The sequence below is a fragment of the Phoca vitulina genome, unplaced genomic scaffold, assembly GCF_004348235.1.
Source record: "Phoca vitulina isolate PV1807 unplaced genomic scaffold, GSC_HSeal_1.0 scaffold47, whole genome shotgun sequence".
NCBI lineage: Eukaryota > Metazoa > Chordata > Mammalia > Carnivora > Phocidae > Phoca > Phoca vitulina.
Window position 1 is genome coordinate 2,206,854 of NW_022589750.1, and position 17,518 is coordinate 2,224,371.

The 17,518-nt window shown below is 60.5% G+C and overlaps 3 protein-coding genes across 3 annotated transcripts in view; all 3 read left to right on the forward strand.

Annotated features, from left to right (window-relative positions):
• Positions 1-11,673, forward strand: part of ACAP1 (ArfGAP with coiled-coil, ankyrin repeat and PH domains 1) — a 12,226-nt gene extending 553 nt beyond the window's left edge. Inside the window, exons 2-22 of the mRNA XM_032431893.1 lie at positions 335-392; positions 4,751-4,870; positions 5,054-5,107; positions 5,204-5,262; positions 5,491-5,674; positions 5,808-5,852; positions 5,973-6,068; positions 6,190-6,264; positions 6,351-6,460; positions 7,465-7,516; positions 7,612-7,712; positions 8,058-8,181; positions 8,282-8,493; positions 8,919-8,988; positions 9,110-9,204; positions 9,312-9,481; positions 10,046-10,218; positions 10,623-10,732; positions 10,822-10,932; positions 11,280-11,329; positions 11,558-11,673. Of these exons, the coding sequence (XP_032287784.1) occupies positions 335-392; positions 4,751-4,870; positions 5,054-5,107; positions 5,204-5,262; positions 5,491-5,674; positions 5,808-5,852; positions 5,973-6,068; positions 6,190-6,264; positions 6,351-6,460; positions 7,465-7,516; positions 7,612-7,712; positions 8,058-8,181; positions 8,282-8,493; positions 8,919-8,988; positions 9,110-9,204; positions 9,312-9,481; positions 10,046-10,218; positions 10,623-10,732; positions 10,822-10,932; positions 11,280-11,329; positions 11,558-11,658 (2,170 nt within the window). The 3' untranslated portion in view covers positions 11,659-11,673. The remainder of the gene's footprint in view (positions 1-334; positions 393-4,750; positions 4,871-5,053; positions 5,108-5,203; positions 5,263-5,490; positions 5,675-5,807; positions 5,853-5,972; positions 6,069-6,189; positions 6,265-6,350; positions 6,461-7,464; positions 7,517-7,611; positions 7,713-8,057; positions 8,182-8,281; positions 8,494-8,918; positions 8,989-9,109; positions 9,205-9,311; positions 9,482-10,045; positions 10,219-10,622; positions 10,733-10,821; positions 10,933-11,279; positions 11,330-11,557) is intronic.
• Positions 11,674-12,425: 752 nt separating this feature from the next.
• On the forward strand, positions 12,426-15,388 carry KCTD11 (potassium channel tetramerization domain containing 11). Its single transcript, XM_032431876.1, has one exon. The coding sequence runs from the start codon at positions 12,985-12,987 to the stop codon at positions 13,870-13,872; it is 888 nt and encodes a 295-aa protein (XP_032287767.1). The 5' UTR covers positions 12,426-12,984; the 3' UTR covers positions 13,873-15,388.
• Positions 15,389-15,441: 53 nt separating this feature from the next.
• Positions 15,442-16,759, forward strand: TMEM95 (transmembrane protein 95). Its single transcript, XM_032431692.1, has 6 exons — positions 15,442-15,610; positions 15,785-15,841; positions 16,032-16,112; positions 16,208-16,228; positions 16,417-16,497; positions 16,622-16,759. Exons 1-6 carry the CDS (start codon positions 15,442-15,444, stop codon positions 16,711-16,713), a joined length of 501 nt encoding a protein of 166 aa, XP_032287583.1. The 3' UTR covers positions 16,714-16,759.
• Positions 16,760-17,518: the final 759 nt, after the last annotated feature.

Consider the following 17,518-nt stretch of genomic DNA (forward strand, 5'->3'; position numbering starts at 1 on the left):
CCCACCCCCCCCCCCCCCCCCCCCGGAGCTGACACTCCCTTCTCCCGCTCCTGGGGACCCCTGCCCCTCCCCCAGCACCTGCTGGGGCGGTTAGCAACTTCCTGCCCTGACCACATCCACCCTCCTTCTACCCTTCCTGCTCGGGCCTGGGCCCTACTAGCTCCCACCCTGAGTAGAGGGAGGGAGCAGAAGAGGGCGGGTGGTCAGGTCCTCTTCACCCATCAGCTTTTGCTGTCTGTCCCCTTACCCACTAACCCCAACCCCGACCCTCCTGGGGTGGGTGGACTGGCTGGACCCGAGCTTTGTTCCTGTGACCCCATCCCTCTTTTCCCAGAGCCTCCATCGAGCTGGTGGAAGCAGAGGTGTCGGAGCTGGAGACCCGGCTGGAAAAGGTGACATGGAGAGGTGACCCAGGGTGGCATTAAGATGAGAGGGGCAGGGCCAGGGAGAACATTGGAGACCCTGGATGAGTTCTAGGCGTTGTTGAATGCCAACCGTGTGGGGTGAATACTCTGGGGGCTAAGAGAAGGAAGTGGGGGCTCCGTACCCTCAAGGAGCACAGGGTCTTGGAAGACCAGACTCCCTGTGGGCTTCCTGGGTCAGCTCTGAGCCCAGCCTTATGCTGGGCCCTGGGCCTCCAGGGACAGCAAGACGGTTCTGCCCCCAGGGAGCCCACAGACGGCCTTGGGGAGATAAACCAGTGAGACACTTAAACCCGAGACAGGAAGGCCCTCCCTGGCCACTCTTCATAAAATGTGCACACTCCCTGCCCCCCCTCGGCTTGATCTTTCTCTATAGCGTTCACCGCACTCTCACGTGGGACGTCTTTATTTGCCGCATTCGCGTTCTGCTGTCGTCTAAGGAGTTACTGCAAACATAGTGATTGGACCCAACACACGCCTGTTAGCAGTGCGTGAGGCTCAGGCGGCGGGCGCTGCCCCGCTGGTCCTCTGCTCACGGGCTCAGGGGTTGCAGTCCCACCTGAGGCTCAGGGCTCCCCTCCAAGCTTGTGGGGGCGTTGGCAGACTCTCCAGCTCCTTGCTGTGGCAGCACTGAGACCCCCATCTGCTCACGGCTGCCCACGGTCCCCTGCCATGTGGCCCTGGGCAGCTTACTTCATGGTGGCTTGCTTCTTCAAGGCCCGCAGGAGGGTCTTTCTAGCGAGTCCTGCCAACGTGGCATCAATTTACATCGAAACACGGCTACAGGAGCCGTGTGGCTGTCCCCTCTGCCCCATGGCATGTCCCGCTGATCGTGGGAGCACCGTCTTGTGGCCTTGGCCGTATTCTGTTGGGTAGGATCAAGTCACGTGTCTTACGCTGGGGAGGAGGGGTGATGCAAGGGAGGGGACCGTCCAGGGTCACCTGAGAGTGTGTCTGTCACACTTGCCAATTTTTGTTGTTTGTTTTTCCCCCGCTAGAACCTAAGTGCCATGAAGAACTTTTTTTTTTTTTTTTTTAAAGATTTTATTTATTTATTTGAGAGAGAGAGAATGAGAGAGAGCGAGTACATGAGAGGGGGGAGGGTCAGAGGGAGAAGCAGACTCCCTGCTGAGCAGGGAGCCCGATGCGGGACTCGATCCAGGGACTCCAGGATCATGACCTGAGCCGAAGGCAGTCGCTTAACCAACTGAGCCACCCAGGCGCCCAACCATGAAGAACTTTTATGTTCTGTTTTTGCTCAATCCCCAGTGCCTATACCAAGTCTGAAAGTTAGCAGACGACCAATTAATAGATACATATTTTTTATATGAACTTTTTTATTTTTTAAATTTCTTTTTATTTTTATTTTTTAATTTTATTTATTTGGCAGAGATTTATTTGGCAGGCTTCCCGCCGAGCAGAGAGCCCGATGCGGGGCTCGATCCCAGGACCCTGGGACCATGACCTGAGCCAAAGGCAGACGCTTAACGACTGAGCCACCCAGGCGCCCCAAATTTCTTTTTAAAGATTTATTTATTTTAGAAAGAGAGAGAGCACGTGCAAGCAGGGGAGAGGGAGAGAGAATCTCAAGCAGGCTCCCCGCTGAGCATGGTCCCTCTCCTTTCTGCCCCCCACAACATGGGACTCGATCCCTCAACCCTGAGATCATGACCTAAGCCGAAATCAAGAATTGGACATTTAAGTGATTGAGCCACCCAGGCACCCCTAAGCCTTTTTATTTTGAGTTAATTACAGACTTGTGAGAAGTTGCAAAGATGGTGCAGGGAGGTCCCACACACCCATCACTCAGCTTCCCCCAACGGTGGGCTCTTATATAATGCTAGTACATTACGAAAACCAGGAAATTGATGTTGGCACAATACAACGAACCATGTGCAGAACTTACTTGGATTTTATTTGTTTTGCATATACAGTTGACCTTTGAACAACGTGAGGGTTAGCGGCACGGACCCTCCATACTGTTGAAAATTTACATGTAATTCCTGACTCCCCCAAAACTTTACTGATAGCCCACCATTGACCAATAACGTAAACAGTCGATGAACACATATTTCGTGTGGTATATATATTATATACTGTTCGTACAAGAAAGAAAATCATAAGAAAGAGGGACACCGGGCTGGATCAGTCAGTAGAACGTGCTCTTGCCTCAGGGTCGTGAATTCAAGCCACATGTTGGGTGGGGCGCCTGGGTGGCTCAGTCAGTGAAGCGTCTGCCTTCAGCTCAGGTCATGATGTCAGGGTCCCAGGATCAAGCCCCATGGTGGGCTCCCTGCTCAGAGGGGGGTCTGCTTCTCCCTCTGCTCCTCCTCCCCATCCCACTTGTGTTCTCTCTCTCTCTCTCTCAAATAAATAAAATCTTAAAAAAAAAAAAAAGTCACATGTTGGATGTAGAGCTTACTTAAAAAAATAATATTTGAAAACAATCATAAGGAAAAAAATACATTTATATACAGTACTGTACTGTATTTATCGAAAAAATGTCCACTAAGAAGCAGACCAGCGCAGTTCAAACCCATGTTCAAGGTCGACTGTACTCTTTTTTTTCAAAAAGTCTTTGTATATAATTCAATGGCACTTAATCACATGCATAGGTTCTTGTAACCAGCATCACATTCAAAACACAAAAATCCTGGGGTGCCTGGGTGGCTCAATCAACTAAGTGTCCAACTCTTGATTTTGGCTCAGGTCATGACCTCAGGGTTGTGAGATCAAGCCCTGCGTCTACCTCTGCGCTGAGTGTGGAGTCTGCTTAGGATTCTCTCTCTCCCTCTCCCTCTGCCCCTCCACCACTCACGCACGGACTCTCTCAAAAAAAAAAAAAAGAAAAAAAAGGCACAAAACTCCTCTATCACCCCAAGTAACTCTTCTGTGCGACCCTTTATCCTGATACCCTCCCCTGACTTCTCTAACCCATGGCAAGCACTCATCTGTTCTTCTCCAGACTTTTGTCATTTCTAGAATGTTATATAAGTGAAACCGTACAGTATGTGAGCTCTCAAGATTGGCTCTTTCTTTTCCTTCTCTCAGAATATGCCCTTGACATCTGTTCAGGTTGTTACGTATCAGTATGAGCAATTCCTACCGTGGATAGTCCGTTCCTTTGCGTTGCTGAGTGCTATTCCGTTGCATGGATGGACCAGTTTATCCCTAGTTCTGTCTTCTTTTTTTCTTTTTTAAGATTTTATCTATTTGACAGAGAGAGAGATAGTGAGAGCAGGAACACAAGCAGGGGGAGTGGGAGAGGGAGAAGCAGGCTTCCCGCCGAGCAGGGAGCCCAATGCGGGGCTCGATCCCAGGACCCCGGGATCATGACCTGAGCCGAAGGCAGACGCTTAACGACTGAGCCACCCGGGCGCCCCTATCCCTAGTTCCGTCTTAAGAAAGCTCACATATGGGGAAAGGGTGGTGGGTAGGGAAAAAAACCAGACACTCAGGGCCCCAGCTGCACCCAGTGAAGTTGTGAGCGTCTGGGTCCTTGTGCCTGATCACAGACAGTTCGTGGGGACATCTGATGAGGCTGGATCGTGGCCGGTTTCCTGACCATTACTGACCCTGTCGGCCACCTTCAAGTCCAGCTCTAGTGTCCTGCGGCCTTCACCAGCCCTCGAAAGTGTCTTTCAGTTCGACAGAAGTTCACTGACGACGCACGGCCCCAGCTTTCTGGGCCCCTGCTGCCCCAGGATTTCCCCACACAACTTCCCGGTGTTGACTCAGGCCAGAGCCAAGCGGTGTCGCCTCAGGGGCAGCGGTTCCCAAACTAGGGCCCGAGGTCAGGAGACCTCACTTCGGTTCCTGGCTCTTCCAGAGGGACCCTCCTCGGGCCAGGTGGAATGGGCCCCCAGAGCACCCTAATGTGCCATCTTTGCCCTGGCCGTGTGGCCAGATGGCTAAGTGATCTTTGTGAGGGGGATGCTTGGGACGACTCCAGACAGGGAAGCACTGTCTAGCCTACCACTAGCCGGGTGGCGCATTTGTGCTGCAAGCCAGACTGCATGAGGATGGGGTGTCCGGGGAGCGCTGGATCCAGGCAGTTGGGGCGTTTGGGAGGGGAAGCTGACACGGGCTTTGGTGAGAGGTCGGGAGGGATTTTCTGCCGGGCACAGAGCAGTGGGAGCAAAGACGCAGAGATGAGAAAGCAGGTGTGTGTTAGAAACCGGGCGCGCCCAGCTGGGCTGCAGAGAAGGGAAGGCGAGGCTGGGAAGGAGGGGCACAGCCCTGCGGAAGGGAGAGCGGGGGGACCAGTGTGGGGGTGCCAGCAGGTAGGTGGTGCACAGCATAACTCCCCGTTGCCCGTTGCGTCTTAGCTCCTCAAGCTGGGGAACGGCCTCCTGGAAAGCGGGCGCCATTACCTGGCTGCTGGCCGCACCTTCGTTGCTGGCATTTGTGACCTGGCCCGCCTGGGTCCACCAGAGCCCATGATGGCGGTATGTAGAGTGGGCTGGGCTCTGGAAGGCAGGGAGCCTCTGGAAGGGGAGGGTCGGCCTGGGGTCTCCAGGTGGGAGCAGGCCTGGGGCTGTGGCCTGAGACAGGCCTGGCAGGCTGGGTGCGGGGGCAGCGGGCCCAGCTGGCCCATGCCTGGTACTCTCTCTCTGCCTCTCCGTGCCCAGGAGTGTCTGGACAAATTCACCGAGAGCCTCAACCACAAGCTGGACAGCCACGCGGTAAGGGGGAGCAGGCGGGACTGGTGGTGGGGAGCAGGGATGTGTGTGGCCTGACCTTCACCTGCCCATTTCTGCTCCCCCCGCCCCCCCCCCCAGGAGCTTCTAGATGCAACCCAACACATGCTGCAACAGCAAATCCAAACCCTGGTCAAGGAGTGAGTCGGGAGGGGAACCAGTCCTCTGTCCCTCTTCCCGTCCCCATAGGGGCCCCCCGGAACGGAGGAGCTGTGAGGTGTTGGGGGTTTCTGGTGGCCCGACTGCTGCCCCCCATCCCCGCACGCCCTTGGAGTCCCGACTGGAAGGCCATGCGTGGGCCTCCTCCTGGGACTTCTCTGCAGGGGGCAGGTGGGGGTATCTGGTTCTGCATTACCCCTCCACCACAGGGGTCTCCGGGGTTTCCGAGAAGCTCGCCGGGATTTCTGGAGGGGGGCCGAGAGCCTGGAGGCTGCTCTCATCCACAACGCGGAGGTCCCCAGGCGCCGGGCGCAGGAGGCCGAAGAGGCTGGAGCTGCCTTGAAGACTGCGCGGGCCGGGTACCAGGGGCGAGCCCTGGATTATGCACTGCAGGTGCCCACCCCGACCTGTTCCCCCCCACCAATCCCAGGGCCTCTGGCCCCTAGAGGCTGGAGAGGCCCCTGTGTGCAGTGGGAGGGGGTGCTGTGTTTTCAAGACTGACCTGAGGTCTTTTGGGGGCCCTCAGATCAACGTGATTGAGGACAAGAGGAAGTTTGACATCATGGAGTTTGTGAGTTGCAGTGGTGGTGAGGGCGGGGTGGAGAGGAGCCTGCTGATGGGGGGCAGGAGGGAAGAGGGAAAGACAGAAGGGTCCCCTGTCAGCTCTGCCCCCTGCCCACTTGTTGCCCAGGTTCTGCGTCTGGTGGAGGCCCAGGCTACCCATTTCCAGCAGGGCCACGAGGAGCTGGGCAGGCTGGCCCAGTATCGCAGGGAGCTGGGCGCCCAGGTGGGTCCCCGGTGGCGGGGGGGGACAGGTGGTGGAGGGAGGGGAGGGGGCTCTGGGATGTCTGGCCTGGCCTGGTTGGGGGAGGCCGGGGGACATTTGAAATGCCCCCTCCGATACCCAGTTGCACCAGCTGGTCCTGAATTCGGCGCGCGAGAGGAGGGACATGGAGCAGAGACACGTGCTGCTGAAGCAGAAGGTGAGGGAGGGCCTCAGGATGCCGAGGGGCCTGGCGCCTTGGCCTCTGCCCGCTTCAGCTGTCTTTTGACCCTCTTGTGCCCCCAGGAGCTCGGTGGGGAAGAGCCAGAGCCAAGCCTGAAGGAGGGGCCTGGTGGGCTGGTCATGGAAGGCCATCTCTTCAAGCGGGCCAGCAACGCATTTAAGACCTGGAGCAGGTGAGGGGAGGGACCCCAATCGCCCAAACCCGCTCGGGTCAACGTGTTTTGAGCAGTGACAGTGTGCTAAGCAGTGAGAAAAATAGACAAAATCCGCTGCCTCCAGAGAACTTACATCCCATCAGCAAAGACGCCCAGTAAATTCTGTTATGTTGGAAGGGGAGAGTGATGCAGGAGAAACAGGAGAAAGCAGGGGTGCAGAGAGCTGGGGAGGAGCTGCAGTTCTAGATAGGGTGATTGGGGCAGGCTTCATGAGAAGGTGATGCCTTCTGAGTGAAGACTTGAAGGACATCTGGGGGGAGAATGTTCTAGGCAGGAAGAAGAGCCTGCGCCAAAGCCCGGAGGGTCAGAGGGACAGAGGGAGGGAGGAGGACGCAGGGGGAGATGAAGTTGGAGCCAACGGGGCTGTGCCCCACGCACGAGAGGGCCTTGTCGGCTTCCAGGCTTCCGTAGGGACGTAGGAGCCATTGCAGGGGTGGAGCAGGGGGGTCATCTGCTCTGACTCTGCTCCTTCCCATAGGGGATATTTGCACAAATCGGAAAACTGAGCCCCTTCCGTAAGATACTTCCATCTGTCAAAAAAATTGTGGCAAGAGACTCGGGGTGTCTGGCTGGCCCCGTCGGTGGAACCTGGGACTCTTGATCTCCGGGTTGTGGGTTTGAGCTCCACGTGGGTGTAGCAATTACTTTAGGAAAAAACAAAACAAAACAAAACAAAAAAATTATAGCAGGAGACTAATTTTATTGGGAAAAGCATTTTACTGCCATCTGCTGGAAAGTTGTCTTCACAAAGGATCCAATCTGGGTTGTCCAAGGTGTGAGTAGTCCCGCCTTCCGTGTCCTGGCCCCACACAACCCTGTGCCCTCCGGACAGGATGGGAGGGTCAGCCCGGCTCTCTCAGCACCATCCTTATGGGGCAGAGGGCACAGCCTCTCCGCTGTCCCTTGTCCCAGGCCCGTCCCGATGCCACCCATGTCCACACCTCTGTTTCTGCCTCCTCCAGACGCTGGTTCACTATTCAGAGCAACCAACTGGTGTATCAGAAGAAGTACAAGGTAGGCAGGCCGGGTCCCAGATGCTGGGGCCCAGGGACACTCAGCCCTTGCTGCAAGCGGGTGGATGGCTGCCCCTCGCCACCTTCCCTTTCCAGGACCCCGTGACCGTGGTGGTGGATGACCTTCGCCTCTGCACAGTGAAGCTCTGCCCAGACTCAGAGAGGCGGTTTTGCTTTGAGGTCGTGTCCCCCAGCAAGTGAGTGCAGACATCCGACGACGTGTCTGAATCTTTACCAACGGGAAGGCAGGGCCGATCACAAAGCATCTTGGACGCCCCCATGTAGCACCAGGCATTATCCCTTCTGTGGCTGGATTGGGGGGGGCAGTATTACGGGGTGTCCTGGAGGGAGGGGAGAGGGCGATAGGGGATATTAGAAAGATTGGACCAGTTGTTGCCAAATCTCTCTTCAACTGGCGTTCCGTATGTCAGGACAACTGGTACCAGTTGAACAGCATGTCAGCCCACCTACCCTGCCACGTGGCTCCCCAGGCCTCAGACCCCCCACCCCAGCCCTGCTCCCTGCTCCCTGCTCCCGCCCAGGTCCTGCCTCCTGCAGGCTGACTCCGAGCGCCTCCTCCAGCTGTGGGTCAGCGCCGTACAGAGCAGCATCGCCACGGCCTTCAGCCACGCTCGCCTCGATGACAGCCCCCGGGGGCCCGGCCAGGTGCCTGCTCGAGGAGGGTGCAGGGCCAGGCGGCCCAGGGAGGGGAGGCACCCTTCCCCAGGCCTCATGGCCACTCTCTGTCTTCCTCTGTCGCCCCCAGGGCTCGGGATACCCGGCCACGAGCTCCTCGGCTACGCTGGGCAGTGGCGGGATGGCCCGGGGCAGGGAGCCCGGCGGAGCTGGGCACGTGGTAGCCCAGGTGCAGGGCGTGGACGGCAATGCGCAGTGCTGTGACTGCCGGGAGCCGGCCCCGGAGTGGGCGAGCATCAACCTGGGCGTCACCCTCTGCATCCAGTGCTCTGGCATCCACAGGTCACTCCCCACCGCCCGCCACCCACGCAGGGGCCCCGCTCCTTCCCGCTCCTTCCCGCTGGGGGAGGCGGAGGGGCCGGCCCGAGCCCATCGCACAGGCTCCTCCGTCCCACCCTGCCCTGGCTGGCACTGGGCACCATGTCCTGGTCCGGCTGGAGGAGTCTGGGCTTGACTGGAGGTGTGGGGTCTGGGCTCTTGAGGGCAGGGGAGCCCACAAAGAGCAGAGAGAGTGGGGAGGCCCTCCGCCCGAGGGAAACGGCAGGCCCAGAGAAGGGAGGTGGCTGGAGAGGATGAGGCCCGAAAGCTGAACTGTAGGAGAAGGGGACGAGGGAACGGTGAGCAGAGCCAGGCCTCGCGGCCCATGGCCACCACGCTCACCCGTCTGCTGCCTCACGGAGGGCCTGACTCCCATTCTGGCCCGCCAGGAGCCTCGGGGTTCACTTCTCCAAAGTCCGGTCTCTGACCCTTGACTCGTGGGAGCCGGAACTGGTGAAGGTGACTTGGGGTGCCGCGATGAGAAGCGGGGGAAGGGGGGTGAGTCCAGAGCTGCAGGGCCCCGAGGGCTCAGACCCTCACTTCCCTCCCACCTGTCTATCCCTGCCTGGGCCGCCCGAAGCTTATGTGTGAGCTGGGGAATGTCGTCATCAACCAGATCTATGAGGCCCGCGTGGAGGCCATGGCCGTGAAGAAGCCAGGACCCAGCTGCTCCCGGTGAGGTTGGGGTAGAGGTGTGGAGGCTGCCTACTTGTGGGGAAGGAAGAGGGTCTGGGACCAGAGGAGGGAAGACGGTCCCCCTCTTCCCTGCCATACTCTGCCAGGCAGGAGAAGGAGGCCTGGATTCATGCCAAATACGTGGAGAAGAAGTTCCTGACCAAGCTTCCTGAGACTCGAGGGCGAAGAGGTGGCCGGGGGCCCCCCAGGGGGCAGCCTCCTGTGCCCCCCAAGCCTTCCATCAGGCCCCAGCCAGGGAGCCTCAGAGCCAGGCCAGGTATAGCATTGCTCGGACATTCACGGAGCCCGGCTGCGTGCCCAGCACTCTGCCAGGCCCGGTGGGGAGGCACAGAGCACGAGGCCCCAGCCTTCCCCTTGCCAGTGTCGGGGGGTGGGGGGCGGACCACACCAGCACTGGTATTTTTTACAAGGCAAGAGTTTCAGGAGTTAAGTGAAGAATGGGAGGGAGCGTAGGGCTGGGGATAGGCAGGGAGGGTCTCAACAGCATGAGAAAGGTCGGGAGTGAGAAGGAGCTCGCCACCCCAGAGGCCTGGGAGGGTGTGAGCTTGGCTGGAGCCCAGGGAACCAGGTAGCTGAGGCTGAGTGTCGGCTCACTTGTGACGTTCTAGGCAGTCCAGGTAGTTGAACAGGAAGAGGTGAATGATGCTGACCATGCCCATGCCCTAGGGGCCCTGCACACATACCCACACCTCCACCTCCCACGGCAGTCCCCGGAGTCCCGAAGGCCTCCCCGCAACTGAGGAATGACCTAGCCCATTAGAGCATCTGGGGACTGTGCTGAGGATTTTGTACCAGACTCACAGCCGATTCCCTCCACCAGAACCCCCCTCCGATGACCTGGGCAGCCTCCACCCTGGGGCCCTGCTGTTTCGAGCTGCTGGGCAGCCTCCATCCCTCCCCACCATGGCCGATGCCCTCGCCCACGGAGCCGATGTCAACTGGGTCAACGGCAGTCAGGAGAATGCCACTCCGCTGATCCAGGCCACAGCTGCTGTGAGTCTTGCTGACTTCCCCACCCCACCCTTAGGCTCCTTCCCTCTGATCCCTACTCTGACTTGGGGCCCAGCTCTTACCCCTCCTCCCACCCTGTTAGGAAGGATACCCGAGAGAGACTGTTGCTAAGGGTGTGTATGATTTGGAAGCAGACAGCCTGGGTTTGAATCCAAGCTCTCACCACTCACGGTTGTGAACCTCTCTGTGTGCGTCAGTTTGCTCATCTGTAAAATAGGGATAACACACCTCATGAGGTTGTACTGTGGACCTAACGTGAGAATACAGCTAAAGAGCTAGAGCGGAGCGTGACACAGTCCAGCCCCTGGACTGACCCCATCCTAAAACATCTCTGGTCTGCTTCTAAAGATGCCACTTTCTCTCCCGTTCTCAACCCCTCCGTGCAGAATTCTCTTCTGGCCTGTGAGTTTCTCCTCCAGAACGGGGCTAACGTGAACCAGGCGGACAACCACGGCCGGGGGCCGCTCCACCATGCAACCATTCTGGGCCACACGGGGTAGGGTAGGGGCGGGCAAGGAGGATGGCTGCGGGAAAGAAGGGCGCGGATGGGGTGAGTGGCCGGCTGAACCTGGCTATCCTTTTCAGGCTGGCCTGCCTGTTCCTGAAACGGGGGGCCGATCTGGGAGCTCGGGACTCTGAAGGCAAAGACCCTCTGACGATCGCCATGGAAACGGCCAACGCTGACATCGTCACGCTGTGAGGATGCCCGGGGGCGGGGCTAGCGCTTGCCCTACCCACCTGGGGCGGAGCCAACGCCGGGACCCGCGTGTGGGCGGAGCTTGGGGAGCAGCGGGCCTGCTCTGGGACCTGGCCGGAGAAGGGCTGTTCCGAGTGCAGACTGGGGCGTGGAGTAGGAAGGGGGGCGGGTAGGGTCCACGGATGGTGAGTTCGTCCCGAGTGAGGGGCTTCGTGGCTCTTGAGCGTCTTTAAGCACTGGACCCCGGGGGAGCAGGTGAATTTAACCACCCCAGCTCAGAGGATGGGGGGTTGGGGTGGGGGCAGTCAAGAGAAAGTCATTCGGGCCTTAATTCCTTCCCCTTCAGGCTACGCTTGGCAAAGATGAGAGAGGTCGAAGCGGCCCAGGGCCAGGCAGGTAAAGTTCCTCCCGCCCGCCGCACACTGTCCTTCTGGGCTTCTGGCCCCTGCGGACCTTCCCCGTGGCGCCCGGCTGCATTGATTAATTCCATTGCTTATTCCACAAACATGCACTGGGCGCATGTGAGGGCGCACGTCCTCGGAACCCCGCGAAGAACGGTCGAGCCAGCGCGCTCCGGCCCGGCCCGCCGGGCGCCCGCCCAGCCCTGCCTCCCTCCCTCCTCAGGAGACGAGACGTATCTGGACATCTTCCGCGACTTCTCGCTCATGGCGTCGGACGACCCGGAGAAGCTGAGCCGGCGCAGTCACGACCTCCACACGCTTTGATCCCAGGCCTCCGCGGTCCCGCGCCCCCGGCCCCCCTCTCCCCCCACCCCCGCCGGCCCCTGGGCCATTAAAGCCTCTGTGCTGTGCGCTTCCCATCGTGGTTCCTCTGCAGGGCGCCACCCTCGGGCCGGGCCGGGCGGCGGGAGCGGTGGGGGTTTGCGAGCTCGAGTCACGCGAGGGGCCGCTCCGGGACAGCGAGGTGGACGCGTCGGCCGGGGCCCTAGCGCCTGGCGGCTCTGGGGCGGGGCTCTCGGGCTCGGGCGACGTGGCCAGACGCGTCCGGCCGGGGAGAGGCCGCCCGCGTGGGCTGGGGCGCCGGCCTCCCGCAGGGGGCAGCTGGCGCCGGGACGGAGAGGCTGGCTCCGGTCACCTCGGCCCGGAGGCATCCCCGGAATGCGGCGGCTCAGCACCCGCCCCCTCGGGAATTCCCGACGGAAGCGACCGGGAGGGCACCGCCCCCAAGCCCGGGACGGCCGGGCCTCGGGCCACGCGCCGAGCTGCAGACGTGAGGTCGGGCACACCTGGGGGCCTGCGGGGCAGTCGCGGCCACATCCGCATTGACGCGCCTGAGTCACCCTCCGGACCCTACCCCCGCCCGCGTCCGCCCGTCCGGCCCGTCCGCCCCGTCTCTCCGGTTCCAGACTCTCGGCTCCCACCTCAACCCCGGCCGCGCGAGCCCCGCGGGGGCGGGGCGCCAGGGGGCGGGGCTGTCCCTTAAAGGGCCCCCCGGCCGCTGCCCTTAGGCCACTTCCTGGGGGCGGAGAGGAACTGCGGCGGCTGCGGCGACACCCGGGCCCCGAGACTCCCGGCTGCTTCCATCAGAGTCCTCCGGCGCTCCCGGCTGGCGCTGAGCGCGCATCCCCGCTCCCCGGTGGACAGGGCGGCACCTGCGCCGTCCGCTCGCGTCAGCCCCGCCTCCGTCTCCTGAGACCCGCGCCGGAGCCAGGCCAGGCCTGCGACTGGCCCCCGGGGCCCTGCGTGGACTCGCCCGCGGCGACAGCGATCTACCCGAGAACTCGGAAGCGGGGTCCTTCCAAGGGTCGGCCTGTGCTCGCCGCCGTCATCTGCTGGTCGGATTCCGGAAACCCGCTGTCTGAAGACCTCAGAGAGGAGTCGCTGACCCTCCGCCCAGAATCGAATGCGTCTGGACCGAAATCTCCCTTCCCTCCCTGCCTGGCTTCTGTGCTTTTCAACCGTTCTCTCAAGCTCTTGGCCGTGTCTGTGCCCGGAAACCGTCCCCCGCTACCCAGGTAGCTGGGGTGAGCCCCAGATCTTACCGCCTTGTGCTCCAACCTGTGCATCCAACCCAGACACAGTCTGAACTTTATGACCCAATTCTGCCCACACCCAGGGAGTTCTGCCTTTTCTTCTCTTTCGGTGTCTCCTGTACTCCCCAAAATTTCGCCTCCTCCTGTGCCCTCTTCGCCCCCCTCTTTTGGGGGCCCTGTGACCCTGAATGTGGGGGGCACACTATATTCCACCACTTTGGAGACCCTGACTCGCTTCCCAGACTCCATGCTGGGGGCCATGTTTAGGGCCGGCACCCCCATAGCCCCCAACCTCAACCCGCAGGGAGGCGGCCACTACTTCATTGACAGAGATGGCAAGGCCTTCCGGCACATCCTCAATTTCCTGCGGCTGGGCCGCCTGGACCTGCCCCGCGGGTATGGGGAGACAGCACTTCTCAGGGCAGAGGCCGACTTTTACCAGATCCAGCCCCTCCTGGATGCCCTGCGGGAACTGGAGGCCTCTCGGGGGGCCCCTGTACCCACAGCCGCCCTGCTCCACGCAGATGTAGATGCCAGCCCCCGCCTGGTGCATTTCTCTGCTCGCCGGGGCCCACACCACTATGAGCTGAGCTCTGTGCAAGTGGATACCTTCCGAGCCAACATCTTCTGCACCGACCCCGAGTGCCTGGGTGCCATGCGGGCCCGATTTGGGATGGCCAGTGAGGACAGGGCAGAGGGAGGCCCACACTTTCATCTGGAGTGGGCTCCCTGTCCCGCAGAGCTCCCCGAGGTGGAGTATAGGAGACTGGGGCTGCAGCCTCTGTGGACTGGGGGCCCTGGAGAGCTCCGGGAGGTGGTGGGCACGCCAGGCTTCCTGGAGGAGGTGCTGCGGGTGGCTCTGGAGCACGGCTTCCGTCTAGACTCCGTCTTCCCTGACCCTGAAGACCTGCTCAACTCGCGATCTCTGCGCTTCGTGCGGCACTGAGCCTGCGGCCCTCCCATCTGACTGGGGTCGGGGGAGAGGATGGACAGCAACGGGAATGAAGGCCCCCCTGAAGCCTCTTCTTAGCTCTGCCTCTGGAGCTGTGAGAGTCAGGGGCCCCACTGCTCCTGACTGGAGCCCAGGTGTGGGCAGCAATTCCCAAGTCTGAGCCTGCTGAGGGCTCACAAGCCACATGAAGGGTCTGGACTGGTGCTAATCCTGGGAGGGGTGGGGAAGGTTCCCAGGCTTGTTCCAGCCTGAGGCTGGCGGCCTCTAGCGTCTCCTTGTTGGAGCTCAGTATTCAACGTTCTAGAAAAGTAGGGACACCTCTCTGCCCAGGCTAGGCCTAGCAGAACCCTGGAGGGACACTGAAGTGTGGGAGAAAGACTTTGGATTGCTGCGATGTGGTCTCCTGGACCGTGGCTTCTCCTGCCACTGGATGGGCCTGGCCTGGCCTGACCAAAGAGAGGCCAGAACATTCTGGAATATGGGAAGGGGGATTCTTTGCTGTGTCTCAGGTCACCTAGTGAGGGAGACAGAAAAGCTACACCCTACCCTAGGTTGGCATAAGGGAGCTAGGAGAATCCTCATTTACTGTGGGGCTGGAGCCCCGTACTCTAGAGAGCCAGGTGTTTTCAAGGGCCCCATATTGATGGAGTCGGCCACAGGGCAGAGGGTAGCATCTTCTCGGGGCTTGGCCTTACTTCGTTCACATTCACGGTGTGTCTGACCAACGCTGGGTCTCTGCTGTCTGCATTGCCGGAGACAGTATGTGTGTGCCGGTCTTTCTGCGGTCCCTGCGTGTCCAGGCCCGTTTGGGGTTGCCCAGCAACTCTTTTGGCACCAGTATGTCTGTGGTACGGGTGTGAGTAGACTGAGAATTAGTAGTTTAATCAGAAGGGGGGTGCGTGTATGTTCACATCACCACGTAGGCAGGAGGGGCCTGTTGAGGTTTGAGTCACTAGGATCTTCCTGACGAAAGGTAAGAGAAGTCAGTGGGCCCAGCCGGGCCTGGGAGGCCGGTGTAGAACTCTGCGTGGCTAAGGCAACCATGGCCACGTTGCTAGGAGACGGCTGGGAAGGCCCGAGGCTGCCCAGGGCAGAGGCGAGATCAACAGAAGAGGTGGGGAGAGTCGGGGGAGGATAGGGGAAGGGATGGGATTTCTGGGTCCCCGAGGAATGGGATACTCATGCACAACTTCTTCACTGGGGGAGTCACTCACTCATTATTTATGGCTGGTCATGATTTACAAGAAGAAAAATAAAATTGCTTTGTGGAACCTCAAACTTGTCAAGGCTGCTGAGGGCCAGGTTGGGGGGTGCTGTCCCCTTTGCAGCAGAAGCCCTGCTTTCTCTGCCCCAGTCTCCTTCTGGCCGTCAGTTCCTTGGGCCCCACCTTTGCCCCAGCTAGAGATGGCACAGTGGCACCGTTCCAGAATGTTCTAGAATCCCCAACTGTTCTGGAACACGCTAGAATCTCCAGGCAAAGAGTTGGAACCAGGATCGTAGCATTCGGAGGCCTTCGCAGCCTCAGTGGGGCCGGCCCCCGTCCGCCCCTCGCCAGCAGGCCTCATGTGGATGCTGGCGTTAGGTGGGGTTTTCCTGGCCACTGCCCAGGCCTGTGTCCTCTGCCACCTCTCAGCCCGTGACTTGTCGGGCCGCCTGGCTCAACTCTGCAGCCGAGTGGAGGTTCTGTGGAAGGATTGTGGGGCCTCCTGGAGCTTCCCGGCCTTTGCCTTAGGTAAGCTCAGACATCCAGAGACAGGCCGGGCAACAGTGGCCACCACACCCCGAGTGGGGCAGCCTGTGGCTTCCCAGCTGGGCCCCTCAGCGCCCCCTGAGTCCACAGCCCTCTCTGGACACGCGGGCCTCTCCCCGTGGGGAGAGAATCACAGGTCCCTGCCCGTCTCCACAGATGAGGCGTCCATGAACAAAGTCATAGAGAAGACTCACAGAGTCCTGAGGGTCATGGGTGAGGTCAAGGGGCAAGGCACGACCCAGGGTTTTGGAGGGGCAGCGGGGAGGGGGAGGGGAGGCAGGGGCAGGGCGGGCAGCTGGAGCCGGGAAGGTGTGATCCGTGATCCGGGAGGTGCTGGGAGAAGGTGGAGGTGAGCCTGCCCTGGCCAGGCGCCGGGCAATATCGCTGCCCTCCGTCTCCCCAGAGATCAAAGGGTCTCTCTCCTCCCTCCCCTTGTATTGGCGTTGGCTGCAAAACACCAAGCTCCCCGCGTACACCAGGGAAGGTACTGATGCCGGCAGGGAGGGGTGCCGGGGCTCTGGGCAAAGGGGGCGTGGCTGAGCGGCTCCCCTCCCCCACCCTCCTTGTCTTCGGTTTCAGCTCTCTGCGCGCCCGCCTGCCGTGAGTAGAAAAGGACAGAGTAGTGAGGACAGGGGCACCTGGGATACCCGAGGAGAGCCTGGCAGTGGTGGCGGAGGCGGGGGGGGGGGCGGGGGAGGCGGGGGGGCGGGAGGGGGAGGAGAGTGGTTCCTGGAAGGCGGGAATAGGGGCTTCCCCCGCCCCAGCGCTGGTCCCGCTGTCTCCTGCAGGGGGCAGCACCATCCTGTATAACTGTTCCACCTGCCAGGAATTCAAGGTGCGCTGCTGGCCCCGAAAGCGCTGCCTCCCAGGTTCTACCCCTCGGCTTGGCCTCCCCTTGCTCAGGTCTCTGAGCTCTCAGCCACCCCCCGCACCCCTACCGCAACGACTAGTGAGGTCCCCGGGATCACTCACTGCTTCCTGGGTTCCCTGCAGGAAGTCACGATCTTCGGGAAGCCAAGATTCTGCTCCTCTCTGTCTTGGTAGCTGCCCTGCTGCTGGGTGTTATAAGCCTCGTGGTGGAGTGAGTCTGGGCCGGGGAAGGGGGTGGGCCTCACCACTTAAACCTTCCACCGCCGTCCCTCCCCCGTCTCCGCACTGCCCTGCCCTTCCCAGGCCTCCCTTTCTCTGTCTCCCTGCTCAGGTCCAGTTACATGGAAGCAGAAAGAACAAGTGAAGACCCGGACAGCCTCCCAGCCTCCTCCAGTTCTAAAGACCACGATGAATCCACTTCCCTCGGAGAGGATCAGCCAGCCCCTTAGTTCCAACCCCCAAGGTTCAGCCTTCCAGACCCCGAAGCCCAGACGTCCCCACGGTCCCAGTGTCAGAGGGCCGCCAGGGACCCAGGCACCAGCAACTGGGAAGCTCCTCTCCCCGCCCTCCCTCCCCCAGCCTTCAACTAATTAGACAGGAGTAGTCACCGGTTCCAGGAAAGTATCTACAGAAGGAAAGAATCCCCCCGCACCCCCTCCCGCCTGTTCTCGGAAAGCGGGGGCCGCCTGCCCCACAAGCTCCTCTGGGCCCTCTTGTGACTGATTGGGAATCCGGGAATGAGTGTTATGGAAAACTCCCTCCCTTTAGAGTTGAGACCACATCAGTCAGCCTACCGGCAGCCTATCCCTCCATTTAACATTGTGAAGCCTTGGCCTCCCACAGAGATGTCCCTCCTGCCAAGGCCAAGTAAACCTGTTGTCAAATGGCCTCCACCCCTGCCTGGCCTCTGTCTGCAACTGGGGAGGGCAGCGTGGGGACGGGAGACTCGGGGTGGCACAGTGGTTCTCAGCTGGGGGGACGGGGGGATTTTCCAGCCCAAGAGACATTTGGTGACATCTG

Bases quoted from the DNA above. Each gene is read 5' to 3' on its own strand.
- KCTD11 (XM_032431876.1), top strand. From the start codon at position 12,985: ATGACCCAATTCTGCCCACACCCAGGGAGTTCTGCCTTTTCTTCTCTT.
- TMEM95 (XM_032431692.1), top strand. From the start codon at position 15,442: ATGTGGATGCTGGCGTTAGGTGGGGTTTTCCTGGCCACTGCCCAGGCC. The intron at 15,842-16,031 runs GTGAGGTCAAGG...CCGTCTCCCCAG, and splicing joins CAGAGTCCTGAGGGTCATGG to AGATCAAAGGGTCTCTCTCC. The intron at 16,113-16,207 runs GTACTGATGCCG...CTTCGGTTTCAG, and splicing joins CCCCGCGTACACCAGGGAAG to CTCTCTGCGCGCCCGCCTGC.